Source organism: Ptychodera flava, chromosome 21 (assembly GCF_041260155.1).
Source record: "Ptychodera flava strain L36383 chromosome 21, AS_Pfla_20210202, whole genome shotgun sequence".
Taxonomy (NCBI): domain Eukaryota; kingdom Metazoa; phylum Hemichordata; class Enteropneusta; family Ptychoderidae; genus Ptychodera; species Ptychodera flava.
Window position 1 is genome coordinate 14,425,042 of NC_091948.1, and position 19,977 is coordinate 14,445,018.

The following is a 19,977-nucleotide window of genomic DNA, read 5'->3' on the forward strand; positions in this document are numbered from 1 at the left end:
GAAGATGTCTGGATGTAACCTTCCAGATACCTGCTAGATAAAATGAAAACAATGGGAACTCACTCTCAGCTGGATCTGGACAGACTTCACATTGGTCGTCGGTGCCCCATGCTTTTCCCTCGCTACAACAACACTGTGCTTTGGTGGACACTCCCACTCTTGGATCTGTACACTGACCCTCTTCAAACGTATCAAACATGGGTACTTGCGCATATCTGAGGACAGAAAATAAGAGTTGCTGAAATTTTAAATATGCAAAATATCAGTGGAAAAAATATTTATCAATCTAACCATTTTAGCATAAATTAAAAAAAGGCAAAAGTTACTAATATCTTTGAAGCAAGGGCACAGTAGATGACCACTCATTCTATACCTTGTCTGCGTCTAACTTTGGAGGAATTGAAACTACATTTTCCATCAACAAATTATCCTGTACAACAGAGTAATTGCTTTCTTATTAATCTATACTGACAAATTTGCAAAAAATGATTAATTCTTGCGGACATGTCACAGTGATCAGATACAGATTCATCAAATTTTTTGCCTGGTTATGTCACTGACTCAATGCAAGTAAAATTTTGGCATCATCTTGACATGGACAATTTTATACTTTTCTCATGGAGTTTTTTTAAATGTCTTTCTACTCTTTTTTAGATTTTAAGCTTGCTTGCATTTATCAATTGGTTTTAATGACACTCTTTTCTCTCTCTGAGTTATTTTGTATTTTCTTCAAATTTTTTATTTGTACGAGTAGTTTTCTGTACTTTACAGACCAATTAGACAAGGTGTAAAGTGTTCACGTTTACACAAAAAATTGCGTATTTACGCATTGGAATTGACTTGCTACGCATTTTTTTCATTGTTATGCGTTTTCTATACACAAAGGAAAATAGTAAAATGTTTCAAAAAGCACTCCCCGTGACTGAGCTCTTGTGACAACCAGAGGATATTAGTGCCCGCTTGACATTCAATTTGTTGCAATCTGTCAATCACTTGTTTTGTGTGGAAAGTTTCAGATTCTCTGGGCGTAGTCTGAAAAATCAGCATCCTAGTTCAAAGGCCATGTCATGGCCATGTCAGCTGTGCCTATGAACTACGTTGCTAATTTTCAGGAAAGCAATAGTTTCTGAAACTTATGACACAAAAGTAAGTGATTGACAGAAATGTTGCAACAAATTAAATGCCAACCGTGCATGATCATCGCATCTTGCTGTCCCCAAATTTGATCGAAGTACACGCAGGATGGTGTCGAAGCAAAAAACTCTATTTTCTTTCAACTTTGCTCAACGAGTCCGTGAATAAAAATGATTCAGAGGGTCAATCGAAAGACACTACTGGGCAACCCAACATGGAGAACACGGAGAAGCGCAGTGAAATTGAACCCATGTCGGAATCCATGACGTATTGTCCTGTTGTCGCCGATACAAAAACAGGGGATCAGCGCCATAGTGAAGCCGTGAGCCATGATGATGATGCACTGGTTACCAAAAAACCCCATCCACAACCACATGCAGGTTACACTTACCAAGAGCAGTGGAAGACTGAATATCCATTGTTACGTTTTGATGTATAAATATAAATGTATAAATTTTGAACACTGCTAGTGCCTGGATTAGCTGCAATAACTCTAACCTTTGGGTTGCCCGATGTGTTTTGACGGTTGCATGAATACCCTTCGCTGTTACATTTCACGATGTTTGAAACACAGCCCAGTTGTTCAAGTTGTTCATTGAACCGTTTTCATTAAAATAATGTTACATTTACATCGTACAATCCGAATTGATAGTGTAGATTAATTGAACAGCCCATCGTGTTTTGTAGTCAGTTTTTTCCATCGATCGAGTGTAAAAGTGAAATTACATATGCAAATACAGCCATTATGCAATTTTAGCAGACCAATGCTTATGCTGTGCACAAGGAGGAAAAAGTTACTGCGAACACTGGTGTAAGTGGTCTTTAAAGCCATTCCTTGGGTAACAAAGTCATCGTTGATGACACAGTCCCCACTTGTTAATGGGTACTTGATTACAGGTCCTCAGAGAGGATAGAGTCCTCTTCATTAGGTCTGTGATAAAATACTTTTGAATAAATTTGCTTGATACATGTCTGAGCTGTAGTTCAGGACATGAAAGAAACGTAATAAAATGGCCACATGGCGGCCTTATTGGATCGTATCACAGAACAAATCTATGTGCATATGTATGACAGACATCCAGCTCTATGGGTTTGCTCAGAATTAGATATATGCATAATTAATGAGGTACAGTATGAAGCATCATAAGGTCTCCCATCATACCATATATGAAGGGTGTACCACTTGTGGTTCCTGAGTTATGGACAAATATGTATATTTAAGGTCAAAGGTCATCGACGTCATGTGACATTTTGTCAAAAAAATTGTAGTGCTAAGTTATCCCTATATACCAAAAATCAGACCTCTAGCTCTATTTGCTTGCTCAAAATTAGATATGCACATAACTAATGAGGTACAATATGTGGCGTCATAAGGTGTCCCGTCATACCATATATGAGGGTGTAGCACTTGTGGTTACTGAGTTATGGACAAATATGTATATTTGAGGTCAAAGGTCACCGAGAGGTCACATGACATTTTGTCAAAAAAATTGTATTGCTAAGTTATCCCTATATACCAACAATCAGACCTCTAGCTCTATTGGCTCGCTCAAAATTAGACATGCGCATAATTGATGAGGTACAATATGTGGCGTCATAAGGTGTCCCGTCATACCATATATGAAGGGTGTACCACTTGTGGTTCCTGAGTTATGGACAAATATGTATATTTGAGGTCAAAGGTCACCGAGGTCACGTGACATTTTGTCAAAAAAATTGTAGTGCTAAGTTATCCCTATATACCAAAAATCAGACCTCTAGCTCTATTTGCTTGCTCAAAATTAGATATGCACATAATTAATGAGGTACAATATGTGGCGTCATAAGGTGTCCCATCATACCAAATATGAAGGGTGTAGCACTTGTGGTTACTGAGTTATGCACAAATATGTATATTTGAGGTCAAAGGTCACCAAGGTCACGTGACATTTTGTCAAAGTGTCTGAGATATCTGCGTGAACGGATGGACTCATGGATGGACTCATGGACGGACATGACCCAATCTAAAAGCCCCTTGACTTTATCTTTGGGGACTAAAAACTGTGTAACTGCATCCTTTTTGCAATATGAATACGATGAGAAACTAAATTTTTATTTTTCTTGGCCTTATACATGGGAGTCTATGGACTGCCTTATACATGGGAGTCTATGGACTGCCTTATACATGGGAGTCTATGGACTTCCTTATACATGGGAGTCTATGGACTGCCTTATACATGGGAGTCTATGGACTGCCTTATACATGGAAGTCTATGGACTGCCTTATACATGGGAGTCTATGGAGGTGAAAACTAAAAAGTCCTCTAACACGGCCAAATTTGATCGCATTGTGAAACAAATCGATGTGCATCTGTATGAGGTAGGGTACTATCCTTGTACCAAGTTTGAACGAAATCGCTCCAGGCGTCTCTGAGATATCTGCGTGAACGGACGGACGCACACATGCACACGCACGCACGGACATGACCAAACCTATAAGTCCCCCCGGACGGTGTCCGTGGGGACTAAAAAGGAAGCAGAACCCTAACTTCGTCGGTATACTAATTCTTTTTGACACCAAAAATATGGCTTTTTTATGGTTAATGTTATGATGGCTCATCCCAGGCCTGCTGAATGATTCCAACCTGTGATCGCCATCAATATAATAAACACGAACCACGGTATGATCATGAACGACGTGACCGGTGGAACGAAACTGACCGCACTGTCATCTCATCCACAGTACATTATGATCCACAGGCTCTCCGAACGTTTCAAGGCAATAGTCTCAACAGTCTTACAACATTACATTAGAATCCGTTAGTGGCTAAATTTGAAATACTGCTGGGTCTGAAACCTAAACGCATTGTTGAGTTGACGTCTCTAAGAGAAGCCAGCAGTGTACCCGGTCGGCCTTAGACAGCTCGGTACTGTACAAAACGATTTTTGAATGTAACGATCATGACGGTAAAAACTACCCTGTCTTCTTGTAATATCGTCTGTTTTGTTTCCTTGTAGTATATATATATATATATATATATTTGTATTCAAATAAAACAGTCTGGATTAGGATTTCCTACAAAAGTGGGTTCTTATCTAAGCTGATACTGGCTGCAACACAATGTCAACATTGATTTGCATTCATTATTCATTGCCACTCCTGGACTCTGGGATCGCGAGCGATGGCTTTAAACAATAAATAATTATAAAACTAGAATTAAGGGGGACTGGACAAGCATTTTTAGAAGGTAAGATTTTTTTGAAAAAAACAAATGCCAAAGAATCACAAAACTTAGTTAATTTCATGTAAACGGCATGCTAATAAAGACCAAAGTTAAATAAGAGAATCATTAGGAATCAACAAAATCAAATCTGAGGTCTGTGGAGATATTTCAACCAAAAGTGATGAAACAAGCTTTAAAATCTGAAGGCTATTGTATGAGTATGGAGATCTTCCAACCAAAAGTTAGGAAACAAGCCATGAAAGATGTCATAGTTTCAGAGAAGAAGTGTAAAAGTAAGGACACTACAAAACAGACAATCAGCTTTGCTGTTAAGCTTCACTTTACTTCACTGACAAGCAAAGGGGCAATTTTTGGATTTTAATTATAAATTCAACATCTACTTTTGACAAATGAAGATGATCAAATTGATTATTTTTCAGATAATCAGTGAAACTAATGGAACATGTTGCAGATAGTTCGAGTTCATGAAAAATTGGCTACACTTGCTTGTGCATTCAGAAATGGCTATTGTGAACATGAACCTCTTGAGAGAGAAGACCAAGAAGTCATTGTTCAGCCACTAGGAGTCTTGACTTTACAGCTCCATTAGTTGTAATGGATTTTTTCCAGCACTTTACTTACAGTTCAATGTCGTACACCAAAATTTTGTCAAATGCCTGGTAATGGCTGTCAACTTCTTTTTTTTATTGACAAATGAACTACAGTCCAGATTAGAATTCAATTATTTGTCAACAAGAACACTGCATATTCTACACATACATTGAGCTGGCAAGAATTATTGCATTTCGACACAACGGAGGAAGAAGCTAGTGTTTTGGTTTTACAGAACAAAAATAATGAAAATGTTATAACAGTAAAAGCTTCTTAATTGTACGTTTATAAGCTGTCGGATGAGCTGAAAACAAAATGTAAATTGAAAACAGTAACATCCAAGTACACACATGACACACGATGTGCTCTTGTATTTGATAAGACAGACATGGTTTACTTTACCTCGGCAAATCCTCATGTCTTCTGTGAGCATGAAACCGTCTGGGCATGTACAGGTAAAGCTGCCGTCAGTGTTGCTACACTCACATCAACACACACCCTGTTGTCACCAATACACTCATTAATGTCTGCAAAACATTAAATGTAAATAGGAAATGGTGAGAGAGAAACATATGGCAGGAAAACATATCTGTATTTCTATTGGTGCCTCACACCTTCACACAACTTGCAAACATTTTTTATTTCATTTGAAACATACAGTGAAAATTTTTCATTTTCCCGTTTTCTTACCACCATAGCAAGTAAGATGTAAATATGAACATTCTATCAAGTACATTGCCGAAATACATTTTCAACATCACGTTAACCTGAAGGAGATATTTAATATCTGAAGAAGCATACTAGCTGAAACTGCACCTTGAAAAAGGGTAAGGATACAGAGAAAGACAGCATCTTTTGAAAACTTAAATTACTTTCAGGAAACCTAATTTCCAGGGTAACTTGAAAATCAAAATACCCCATAAATGACTTGACCATATGATCCTATCAACATTCTGAAGACTGCAACGTCGAGCAGTTCTGTGGTGGCGTTTGTCCTCTACAACTTTGTTAAACCTGTAGCACTGCTGCAATTACAGAATACACTATAAACTGTGGGAAACAGAACCTACCTAGGCAGAGGATTTGTGACACGCTCGCTTCATATCCATCTGGACACACACAGATGTAAGAGCCGACATTGTTCTCACAAGAACCTACACCACAGATATCAGGTTCTTCAACACACTCATTGATGTCTGTTGGCAAGAAAATGTGTTAAGAGAGTGGCAATCTTTACACAAAGGGCCAATATGGCATTTACAGCTTATCATTATATAGTAACTGGCAAATGTATTTTCCAAAATGCTCTAGAACTATTCTTTCTTGTGTTACCATAAGAAAATCAACTGATACAAAAAGTTTCACATATTGACAATCAAACATGTCAAGCATGGATTGTACATTTCGTATATTGTATTAATGCCAGAGTTACTGGGTATTTTGGTAGCCTTTCATCAATATAATTTATGACAAAAGTGTTAAAGTGACTAAAGTAGTCAAATTTTTGTGTACAAAAATTATCAACAAAAACAGTAAGAGTATACTCAGGCACAATAAACTTGTGAAAAGAAAAGTAAAATGAATTCAAAAGTGTAAAGAGATATGTGAAGCTCCTTCTGTGACAGTACAGTGCACATGAATATACATTCTGTCACATGCATGTGTAAAAGCTTAACTAAATGTTTGGGAGGTCCACTGTAATGTGATTGTACTGTTTTTTTCAATTGTTTGAATTTGCTAACAATCATTTGCTTTGCTTTTCTTAACCATGCACAAAATACCTAACTTCAAAGTCAACCTATGAAAAATAACTTGTCATTATAATAATTTTATAATTGTAAAACAAGGGCTTTTGGACCCATTGCCTCTAACAAATAAAGCTCTTGCATGAATTTCAGTGACTGTGTTACTGTTACCGGTACTCTAACTTCATCTTTCAAAGTAATCAAAACACTTACCAACACATCCATCTCCATCTTCATTTAAGACAAAGCCAGGTAAGCAGACACAGATGAAGCTGCCATCTTCATTAATACAATCACCATTCTCACATATACCTGGTATAGTTTCACACTCATTGACATCTGAAGGAAGAATCAAGTAATTATCACTAGTTACAGGGTTGATCAACACAAATTGTGGCACAGTGCAGCTGCAGGACGGATTTTCAGACTCTCAAAATCTTATGCTACTTTGGTGGCCTACAGAATTGTAGTTTATACCTAAACTAATTTAGGTTAGGAAGTGACAATTTCCCCAAACTACTAGAAGAACCGCCAGGTGCAAAAAACAACCAAAAAAATGGTTAACCAAGTATTGAAGGGGTACAATACACCAATTAAGGTAGCGGTAAAGGCTAGAGCGTCAATTATAAACTTCAATAAAACTATTAAAACATAAAAGTAGTCAACAATCTCTGTGAAATAAAAAAAACTAGACATTTGGGGTCATAGGCATTGCAGAGTTATAGCCCGTTGAAACTTCTGAAAAACTGACCAAATAAGAGGAAGTTGGGGAGTCCTTAGTGTATTAACTATGGTAGAGGTCCCCTAGCTTTTAAAAAAATGTTTGAAAAGGGAAAGTCTTTTCTTACTGTTTTCAGGAAAGTTTGACAAGGCAGTGCTTGCATTCAGAATGCGGACTGCTATTGTAAATGCATTTTTAGATTCTTTGAGTGTCAAAGAGGTGTCAAAAGTGAGATTAACCAAAACGACTGCTCTGTGACTTCAAAAGAGGGGTGCAAATATGGCTTGTTTTCAACATTTTTGACAGAATAACAGTTTTCCTACATAATTTTATACCAATTTAATCCAACCTTTGAAATGAGATATGGACATGGAATTTTTACAGCCTATTAACAAGGTTACAGATAAGATTTGTACGGCACAATTTTCCTGTATTTGAAGTACTTTTTGAAAGATCACATTTTGAAATTTGAAAGAATTTTTAATAATTTTTTGATATGTAAACCCATGTAAAATCATAAAAACAAATTTTATCTACAAATCCTGCTGTACAAATCTTACAATTAATAGTGTCAACATATTTATAACTTATTTGGTAATATTAATACTATCCAAATTCAAATATGTAAAAAAAATATGAAAAATTAAATTTTAATATTGATTGGTGTCATATTTCAAAATCATGGCTACAAATATACAATTTTTATATTCTTTGGAGAGAATATTAACTAAGGGAGTTATCCTGAAAATTTGAACTAAATATCTTGATTCTAACACTTGAAACTTGACATTAACTCTGAGAAAAGAATTGGTGCAAAAATAGCCTTTACCGCTACCTTAACCACAAATTAGTGTAACACACTTCCCCAAGTTATACAAAATACCAAGTGGGGAGGTGGGCGGGTGTGCTGGGTGAGTATTTCTACATAGCAGAAATTAGTTTAGGTATAAACTACAATTCTGCTTATTTGAAATACTCACCCAGATACTATCAGGAATCAAGTTGTCACTACCTGGCTTATATCAAAATTAAAGGATTGTTTTTCCAATGGAGTTGATCAGGAAAGAGGAAACTAGTCAGGATTTCAATTATCAGTAAAGTTTTGGTAATTTGCTTTCTTATCAACTTGTTTATCATAAAGACTCTGATTTTTGTTCTGACAATTAAAGAGAATGTCCTGAATTTTTTTTGGTCCACATACGGTATTGTACAAAGGTTAAATGTAAACCTACCACTGTGTGCTACCTAAGTGGTATCTTTATTGCTGCATATTATTCAACTGTACAACAATATCTTTCGGACAACCATTGAGGAATTACAGTCATCACTGATTTTACGATGACAATATGACATCTAAAAGATATGTAGTATGACATTAGAATTACAAACTGCTGCATCGTAAATGGCTGAATGTTTCTGCATAAAATACATGAACCACTCATGACCTCAAAAGACATTGGGTGTTGAACATTAAACAGCATTTTTTGCCCCAAATCACGTTTTTAAATTTTCACTCAATTTTCAGTGACTTGTTCACCCAATATTGATGGCGTTAGCATGACAGGCAGTCATAAATTGGGAAAGAAAGAAGTGTAAATTTATGCAGATGTTTGCAAATCACCCAATTTCCTGGCTTCTTTGTTGTCCTGTTTTCAAAGTTTCTATAGAATATACATGTAACTCCACTCTGGCTGCATCAGACTGTTTGGAAATTTTCACATTTCATTCTTGAAATACTATGTAACAAAATAGCAAATTTTAATTGGCAATAAAAGTTCTTACATTCAAAAGTTATGTCAGGCAACATAGTTTGGTTTATTTCACCATACTTTGAATGCACTGCTAAATTTTGATTTGGGAAAGTTAAAATTTACATGCCTTTCTGCACTAATGGTTGATGTCTATATCAAGAAATCTACCTTACATTATGCTACTTTAGGTGGATTGTAAATGCTGTCAATTTCAAGCTGCACAAACAACACAATGGAAGTTCCTGACTCCTTTCATTTGTGATAGACAATCCTAGAAAAGTTTTATCTTCATGGGTGTGTTAGTATCTGTAATCTTATCAGTCTTTCAGGTAGAGTCAGTGGCCTTGAAACTGAAATTTTTAAACTTTTGTTCATACTTTGCTCAAGATAAACCTTAAAATCATTCTCTGTTTTAATCAAGGATAAAAATCAGGGGTCATTGTTTAAATTTTGGGATTAGAGAAACAGATTACCTAAAATTTATTGCCATTTGAAATTCAAAATGGCCACCCTACCTTGGTTAAACTCTATAGGGGAATTACATTTATGATTTTCTCAAAAGCAAGATGCTGAAAACTTCATTTACTCCAAAAGTTTCAGAGCGAGTCCAAAAAAGCAACAGACAAGAAATGTTTATAAAAATCTGAGAATCTGAATATCGGTCCCTAAGGTACTTTCTACCTCAAAAGATCATCGTCATTTTTGTGTCACATTTCAGAATTATTGATGTCTGAAAAGGTTTTAGATACACTTGAACTAACACAAAGTAGTTGGTATGTTTCATTACTAACTGACTCTTGGGCTTGTCTGATTCTAAATCATTGGCAGTATATTCTTGAAAAATTAAATAATAGCCATAGGCTGAAGAAAATATTACCTTGAGAAAAGAAAATAAAGGAACACACAAAGAAAGAGTTGAAAGAAATTCCTACCTCTGCAGTCGTTATTATCAGTCAGTTCATATCCATCGTAGCAGTTGCAATCAAAACGTCCGACGGTGTTAACACACTCACCGTTGACACATATTGGAGGTTCAATAGCACATTCATCCTTATCTGTAAAATAAGATGAAAAGTGTCATATCAATTTTCAGTCTGTATGTGGCTACAAGTAATCCCTGAGGCTCATAACAGATTACATAATGTATACATAATATGTGGGTCCAACAAAGTAGCAGACAAGAAAAAGTTAGAAAAATCTGAGATGTGTATATGTGTTCAAGATCACACACTTCACTAACTAGTTTGATATTTTGAGCCAAAGAGAGTACTATACTAAACATCTTACTACATGCACAACAGAATGGAACCCTCTAATTTTAGAGAATATTTGAAATATTTAACTTTTCCTAGCATGGAATTCACCTTTTACATCAGCTACATTTGATTGACCAGTTATACCCTAATTTCTGTAAGCTATTTTCCTTTCAAAAATGTCTCTTTATAGATGAATGAATTTGCTCTGTAAGGCTCCTGCCCTTCCCTGGCCATCTATCAATCCCTACAGTAGGTTTATCACCAGTGTGCTGTATGTTACATTATAATATGCCCTGGACAGTACATTTCAATACGCCGTGTGTGCATATATCCATCTGGTTAGCTCAAACCAGGGTTCATATTAAACACCTATTACCTGGTCATGAGGGCTATAGCGCCTGTTTATTACCCAGAGGGGCCCTATGTTACCAGAAACACATCGCTATGGCCCTAGGCCGTGGGCCGAGGGGTATTGCAATGTGTTTCTGGTAACATACCACCACGAGGGTAATAAACAGGCACTATAGCCCGAATAAAGACCAGGTTATAAGTGTTTTATAACACACCACTCACTCATGTTGTATTATGTTATAGTTTTTAATGTGTTTTGATATTTTGCACCGCTAAAATCCATTGTGACAAGTTTACTTGGCTTTATTTCCACAGCGGTTACAGTTGTACGTGGTACCACTTTCCTTCAAAAAATATTCTAAGCATACCTAGCGACATCCTTAGTTGCACTTAAATCTTTATCGTCATGAGCTGTTCAAGTTCCTACACTGTTGGAATGTTGGAAAATCTGTTTTAGAGAGATGCTCGCCGCTCATCCCGGACGCACATCACGTTCTAATCACCTGCCATTGTTGCACGTGACAGGGCACTTTTCCAAATTTGGTCAAAACCATTTCCCTAGGGAAACAGCTTTTCAAAAAATACCCTCTGATGTCACTTTTGTAGATTCTGTGGGGACTAGACGTATCTATTTTTTCGTCACGTGACGTATTCTGGCAAATCGCGACACAGAATGAGCATGTGGCGTGTTATAATATAAAATAGAAGACTCTGGCCCTAAATGATTAATTATAAACTAAAAAATGAAACCTAACAATAGCTGGAATTGCAGTCAGTAAGCAGGAAGAGTGTTTGCACAAGTATGTATAGTTCCTCTTGACAAATGTTAAAACATGAGACATGCCCTTAACTTGTTGGATTTATCCTAAAGCATAACATTTGAAATATCATATTCTTATCATGTTTTGCCATATTACAAGGTTCACACAGTGATTTTAACATGCAAAGTATATCACTTTTTCCCAAGACAAGCATATCTACTACCAAATACACTTGCTTGCCCTTGATAATCTCTACTTAAGCTGGTACATTTCAAGCTTACCTACACATGTCCTGTTGGGTGATGTGATCACTTCATATCCAGGATTACAGAAACAGAGGTAAGAACCCATTATATCAAAGCATGATCCCTCTCCACAGATGTCTGGGTTTTTCCTCACATTCATTAATATCTGGGGGAAGAAAACAGGCAGTAGTGTTGGACTGATACTGATGCACAAAACAAAAAAAACATCAGTGACAATGTACTCTAATTTGATCAGAACTGATTTAAGATTAACATACTAAACTTAGAAGCTGTCAGACTAGCAGCTTTAGAGAAGGTGCTTTGACCAATGATGAATATACTTGGCTTAATCTTTTAAGCCAACTTATCACCACACAAACAAATCTAAATGAGGTCCTCTTTTAATTTTGTTCCCATTTTCAATATACCTTCCAACCAGACAATTCAAACATCTATTGAATGAGCAATTAATATTCATTTATTGTAAATACAAAGAATTAAACAAAACTAAATAACAATTATTCCTTTATTTATTTTTTATTTTTTCATTGATTTTATTTACCTATTTATTTATGGCATAATTGATAAATATGTAAACATTTTCTACCTGTATTTAGGGGGTGATGAATGAGTGCATATAATAAAACTACACTAATTCATGGTTGGACAATTACCACAGTCATTTTATGCTACCAAATAAATAACTTACCTATACAGCTTCGCTTATCTGATGTCAATCGCTTACCAGCCTCACAATCACATCTGAAACTTCCAGGCTCATTGACACATATTGCAGTAGAATAGCAATTAGCCATTCCCTCAAGGCATTCATCAACATCTGGAAAAAGAAATTTCAATCTTATCAAAGTTACTTTAAAAACAGTCATCGTAAATGACAAAGTCCCCTACCAGTAATTTACGTGATCATACAGATGTAACTGTATTGTAATCAAAATTCTATGCACCAATTAGAATGTGTGACTGGGCAGCAAAGGTATATAAAGTCAAAACACCTTGTCTTTGTGCAAAGTTTAAATGGAACTGGGCTTGTAGTGTACATCTAAGTAATGGCTTCAGCCTGACAAAAATTAAAACAAAATGGCCGCCCAATGGCCATATTGGATCATATCACATGATCAATTACAGTTACTGAAATCATCGCCATCCAGACTGATACCTCATCTCACATTTCCAAAGGTACAAGCTTGATTGAGCTGTCTTGGCATGTCTGGGCACTGGCTTGACACTGACAAAATCAAAACAAAATTGCCACCAAGCATACGCATCTAATTGTATTGCAAAACATGATGACAAGCAGATGTATGTCATCATACTACATGTTTGTGTCAAGTTTGTATTAAATCAATCTAGTCATGTCTGAGTAATGGCTCTGGAAGCACAAATATTAAAAAAGAAAATGGCTGCCAGGCTGCAATATCGAATGGTATTTTGAGATAAACTGAGATGCATCTGAATGCAGGTATGTGAGAGGTCAGAAATCGACAGTCTGCGCCCCCAATCTGCGCTAGCGCATTTCAATCTGCGCTATCAATCTGCGCTCCTATTCTGCGCTATCAATCTGCACTCCCATTCTGCTCTCTCGTTCCATGAATGTTTTGATTTTAGTCATTACGGTGGCATTTGTGACACTGCCGCGATATAGCTGCCCGCTAGATAATAAGACATGGCATGGTTTAGTGTTGAAATAGACTTGTATTTTTGTACACCATACCGACACTTGTACACCATACCGACCGTCAGGAAGACTGGTTGTAAGATCGAATGCAATTCCGAATCAAGCGCGACATACAGTTATAGTCTCATGGATCCTTAGGGCTATGAAGAAGACATTCGATGAATTTTCTTTCTCATATAAAAAGGTTGAGAAATGATCAAGTACATGTAGTAAAAAGGAGTGGCAGGGCTTGCTACCAGCGACTACAGCAACCTTGCGACTCGCGACATTGATTGAAGCAGTTTGTAGGATGGCCTACGGAAGCGCAAGTGGATACAAACTTTTGGTTTGGGTTACCGTCACTATTTAAACCTTTTTTTACGATTTCTCTGTCGATATTGAGCATTTCTGTTCATGTTCAGAGAAACGTTTGAGCCCGACACTTCTAACGTTAACCTGTTCGCAATGTCCGTGATGATGATTGACAAGTCTACGTCAATTGACGTCAAGCTAGCTGAATACACGCGTGTGCGGCCGGTGACCTGTAGATGACGTGACACAATGGCTATCTGGCTATGTACTGATCAGGAAGGTAGGTTGGGAGTAAACTTGCCAAAGTAATTCACAGTAATTGTGCACAAAATCGCGAAAATCGTAAAGGGAAATGTAAATCATGTCTTTCTGTCTCACATAACGCAATACAATGCCTGGCCTGTCACTATAAATATTGTTTCTCTGACTGAGTGCTCACGTTGTGAGTTTGACTCCGATTGAGGATTTAATGAATTTCTCAAATAAAGATGACATCACTGATCTGAGAGAGTGATGTCGAAGAAACTGATACTATGACGGTGACGATTAGGTAAGTTGATGCCATAACACATCGCAGAAGACAAGTAAAAACAATGATATATTTTCTCGAGATGTTTTCGATTTTTCAAGATTTGCACTTGATAACAGGAAGACGATTTACATGTAGTCCTATCATGCAAGAAGTGAATGCCTGTGAACTTGGAACCGCTCTGATTTCTACCAGTCATTTCAACTTCAGTGGTTGGTTCGAACTGTAAATAGTTTTTTCAATCGTCCACAAGGACGACCCACGACTAAAACTGCACAACTTTTGTGGCACTTTCAATGCTGCTCCCTTGTTTTCATGTATGATCGTAGCTGGCATTGATCAACAATTATGACATTCGTTCTAGCTTTATGTTTATATCATGCGAGGAGGTCAGAAACGACAATGTACTCCCTTGTCACCGCATCAACCTGTCCTGATATAATCAAGGCAAGGTGGTGTCACGTCTGCAAAGATAATAAATTACGTACTATAATTCCATAGACACACGCTCTCTCATAAATGTATGTACTCCTCTTTCGATTGTTGAAACCATGTTAATGCGGAACGATTGGACTAACAAGCACAAAATTGCGATTGAAGTTCCGCTCTTGTAAACAATGGTCAGTCCGTAAATCTTTCTCTGGTCACAATCCCTCACGAGCATGTCCCTGTAATTTCTCAATAATTTCACAAGCTGAGCATCTCTATATCAGCTCATTTTCAACCCAACTATCACTATTACAGTAGCTAAACCAATAAAATAGTTAATTTGAGTGGTGAAAACTAAATAGATTCGTTCGAGATTACTGCAAACTTTTCCACAGATGTGAAGACGAAATATCCAACTCTAGCCAAAACATGACTCTGCGTTTTGGGCGGTTGCACTCGACGTCTTTTTACCAATATTAGCTACAACTTTATAGCAAGGAAAACGGTTGTGCGACAGGGCACGTTCAATTCGAAAATAGAGAGCAACTTGAAGGCAAACTTGATCGAAACATGGAGGTTTAAAAAGACCTCCTTTGACTAAGTTATGATTGGAAAAATCTCGCTGTAGGCCTAGTGTAGCGAAGCCCCTTCAGACAGCTTCCTGCGTGAAATATTACATATAAATGGACAATATGTGGAACTCGCGGTAGAGAAAGTCATGACCACTGTACTGTCAACAGTGCGCACGACGTAACGAGTCAATCATACAAGGACGCCGTGTAATTTGTCTTCGCTACCGCTGGTAGAGTGCCCAGTAAAATGTTTTACACCCTTGGTGTTTAGCTTTTAATTTTCAAATTGAGCCCGTTTGCGAAGTGAAACGTTCATACAAGAAAACAGCTGGTATAGTCTTTGTCAAGAAGGATTTTATAAAAGAGAGATTCGTACATTCGTACAACGCAACGCATCAAAAATAAAGGTCGCGGTTCTGGTTCAAGGACGTTCACGAGAAGACTACGTCGACTAACGTCTATCCCAACATTTTTTTTTTGACGTTCTTTATTTGGCTACGAACGCTTGTTGCTCTGAAGATCAGTAACCTAAAACTGATACAGATAGTCCCGAATTTAGTTCTTTAGCTTGCTGGGTCTGTAAAAGCATCCGGTCATCATTGCACATCGCATCGACATGAGTTTCTAAGAACTTTTACGCTTTGTATCACGGTCCCTCTGTCATAACTTTTGTCACTGTCCCTCCACAAACTGTGGAAAGACGATGATTCGTAATACCATGGAGCTAAAAACAGAAGAGGTATCCCTCATGGTAATTTAGAACTGTCGTATCTCTCGTCATGTTTCCTGGTCAAACAAAGCCGCATATGCAGCAGTATATGCTTTAATCCATCGAAACCTGGAATCATATCTTACAAGACACGACGTCATGCTCAATTGCAATGGTATAGACAGTAGACACTAGGATACAGCGACATTGCACTTTTATGTGATATCGGATATTTTCAGGAAATTAGGATTGTTAAGACAGATATGAGGAGAGGGGAAATCTCCAATATATCGGATATTTACCCGTGATTTGACAAGTCTGTAGTATTGTCCAGTATTGTAAATAAAATCAGACTGACGACGTCGGGCTGAACCAGATCAATGAGGTGGTGAAATCTTCGGTAGCACCTACATTGGATATACTTACCTGAGTTTTGGTAAGTCTCGTATCACCCAGGTAAAGCATATGACAAATGTGACTTTTCGTACAGTGCTTGTATCAAAGTTAGAGTTAGACTGACAACGCCGGGTTGAGCCAGATCTATTCATGGGTGAAATCTCTGATATTTATCGGATAGAATTACCAGCGATTTGACAAGTGTAGTCTCGGTATTAGAGTCCCAACATCGCCGATAAAAATCGGATAATCGACGATTACGCAGACCCAGCGTGCCCACATACAAGGTACCTCGTTGTGGTGACGTCTAGTATTGACATGGGACTCAACATATATTCCAAGTCTGTTATCTATAACAGAAATATATATCTATCTATAACAGAAATATATGGGACGTCAAACTTCGATAGTGGACAGTAAATAACCAATATTTAAAAATTGTGCAAAGTCGCTCCTTCATGTGGAAATACCCGATCGGTTAGGTTGTGCAGTTGACTTTCCCGATACTTTGGTGACTTATTAGTCATTTTTGGAACTAGATTTTCAACATAATGACACGTCAACGATGACATTTAATTTAGTTTTTTGTTCCACAACTTCTAGCTTTTCAGTGACCACAGTTTAGTGACCACAGTTAGTCCCGCAGTGTTCTACCTTTCTGAACACAGTTCATGCGTACGTCAGTGCGAAGATATTTTTGAAAACAGACACGACAGTCAAATTCGGTGTTCGCGTGTCTCAGCAAGATGTTGTGCCGATTCGGCAACTCAGAAACTGTTCAGTCCGATCTTTTTTGAATGAGGTAAAGCAGATTTTAGTGAGAAAAAGAAGTTAGCCAGTGAAAACACTTGCATTCACCAATGCACTTTTATTTGGGGACATTAGGTTGACCTACTGTGCGGACACATAAGCTTATAACGCAACAAACCATCTACCACAAAGTTACTATAGACAGTTTGAGCAAAGTCGTTCGGAAAAAAGTAATGGACAAAAATACAAGTTTTCAAAACAATAATGTAAATTGTTGTCCCTTTTACCTTGGATATTCTTTGAATTCTAATCACTACATGATCTGTACCCTGAGAGTTGGAGAGCGCAGAATGGGAGCGCAGATTGATAGCGCAGAATGGGAGCGCAGATTGATAGCGCAGATTGAAATGCGCTAGCGCAGATTGGGGGCGCAGACTATCAATTTCTGACCTCTCACATAGCTCCTGAATGTCGTGGTACTGTCCTTTTGAGAAGTACCATTGAAATCAGTCCACTTATGTCACAATACTGGCTCTCGACCAACAAAATTAAAACAAATGGCCATGTCAATTCAGTGAATTGAATTTGATTTGTGGTCAAGTGTTAAATAATTTGTAAAATTATGCAAAGGAGCTCATATCTGTTAGTCATATCACCAAATCTTCAGCATGGTAAGACAATAGAACAATGTGAGAGCGACTACATCACAGTTGGTCATATAATTCTTTTAGCCAATTGCACAAATTCATTAATTATGCAAATGACCAAAAAGTGCAAAATTATGCAAAGGAGCTCATATCCGTTAGCCATATCACCAAATCTTCAGCATGGTAAGACAATAGAACGGTTTGGGGGCAACTACATCAGATAATTCTTACAGCCAATTGCACAAATTCATCAATTATGCAAATGACCACTAATTATGCACACAACACCCTCCAAAATTTTATGAGAGCTAGATATTTCAATAACTATGCCATAGGCAAATTTATAACATTCTGAAAAGTTATGATGGCATGTGTAAATCACACAAAATGGCCAATTGGCAGTCATATTAGATGATGAAACACATGTAAATTCTTGAGTACATGTATGCCATAGTGTCTTGCTCTTATACAAAGTTTGAGAAAAGTGGTCAATTCTTGTCTGAGAATGCTCTGGACAAACAGACAGACACACGCAAAGGAAGATGAAAGACAAAAATCTTGATCATTCTACATGTGACACCTGCAGTGACACTGGACATTTCATTGGTTATCACTCATGTGAACACTAGTATTTGGGAAATATATTGAATTTTAAAAGAAGTCCGTGTCTTGATATACAGACAAATGATATCAAATTTTGGATACATTCTACTGAGGTAAAATATGCCAAACAGTCACTAAAAAATATAAGGTTTTCCGAAAGTTTTCTGTTTTGAAACGTGAAAGACTAACAAGACATAGGAATGAAGTATAATCGAAAAAGTTCATCCTCCCATTTTTCGAAATGTAACAATTTATCCTTTAACCTGAAATAGGACTGTAGACCAAAATTTCAAAATCTTTGATTTTGTATTTTTGACAATTACTTGTCCGATAAAACAAATTCAATCTCTAAACAAATTGTTTGAGATCTGCTATAGGTCTCTGGTACACATTGTCACTGAAGATGACAACTCAACTTTTCTTGGCATTTACAACCTCAATCTCATGCTTTTACCCCTTTCACCATCACGGTTTGAAAAAACTCGATTGTTACCAAATGTGATTATGGACCTGTTTATAGGCAATAGAAGGTGAAAAGGTTAAGATAGACAGAATTGACAAGTTCCTCTTACCTTCGCATATCAGTGATGTAGGCCAAACGATATCCTGGAGGACAGTCACATCGATAACTACCCATGGTGTTGATACAGATTCCATTTTGACACAATTCAGGAATTTCTTTACATTCATCCATGTCTTAAAGAAATATAGCATTATATTTAATCAATATTTCTTTCAGTTGATAAACACACAGGGATACAAAAAGGCCCTCTGAGTTGTAAGACAATGAATGCCACTTATTCTGTTTATTATCATTTCTCAAGTTAAACTTTTTCACAATTATCATAAATCTTGATTTGAATGACATGCATGAAAACTGTTTAAACACGTGCATGGGTAACCTGGAGGAGATGAGATCACAAGTTCAATAATAGCCAAAAAGATCAGTGGCAGCATTTTTGTACTTCAATCAAGGACTAAGCCCATATCTGTTACTTTCACAATATTTTCATTATTTCATTTTCAAACTACTGTAATACATCAAGTTTTTGCATTCCAATTTTGTGTCTACTTTAAATTTATTTATAATTAGTAAATGTAATACATTGCTAAATTTAAATGATTGGTTCATATGTCAGGTGCATCAAGAATATACCTACCAGTATATACGTTTCATATAAAAATTGGACACAGTGGGTTTGTCATGCCCATTCTGTGTAATAGTACAAAGCTTTGCAATAAATTGCCCTCCTACATTCACTGACAAACTCTGCAATGTAGTTATAGCTTTCAGCAGCTTTTCTAAACCAAAGCAAAATAGTTCTGACGGGAGAACTGTGCAAGTGGCAGTAACAATCTGAACATGTCCAAAGTTTTCATGTGAGCCCTAGGTAGTCAGTGGTATCACATGACTTCAACACACTGCCACACAAGTTTTGTATATTGATTCACAAAAAAATTATGCTAGGAATGTATAACTCGGATTAAGGAGAAATCAGAATAACAATGAAGCAAACTATACAGAGTTGATTCTGTAGCTTGTGTCTCAATTGAAAATTGCAAACCCAAGAGCACT

The 19,977-nt window shown here is 37.0% G+C and overlaps 2 protein-coding genes across 2 annotated transcripts in view; both read right to left on the reverse strand.

Annotated features, from left to right (window-relative positions):
* The window catches only part of LOC139122154 (fibrillin-2-like), a 66,675-nt gene that overhangs the window by 22,299 nt on the left and 24,399 nt on the right, over nt 1-19,977 (reverse strand). The window contains 2 exon segments of the mRNA XM_070687572.1: nt 64-215; nt 18,974-19,097. Of these exon segments, the coding sequence (XP_070543673.1) occupies nt 64-215; nt 18,974-19,097 (276 nt within the window).
* LOC139121488 (fibulin-1-like) lies at nt 78-12,619 on the reverse strand. The gene is made up of 7 exons (XM_070686392.1): nt 12,489-12,619; nt 11,816-11,945; nt 10,099-10,221; nt 6,908-7,033; nt 6,020-6,145; nt 5,352-5,476; nt 78-215 (listed from the first exon to the last, which is right to left on the reverse strand). Exons 2-6 carry the CDS (start codon nt 11,937-11,939, stop codon nt 5,364-5,366), a joined length of 612 nt encoding a protein of 203 aa, XP_070542493.1. The 5' UTR covers nt 11,940-11,945; nt 12,489-12,619; the 3' UTR covers nt 78-215; nt 5,352-5,363.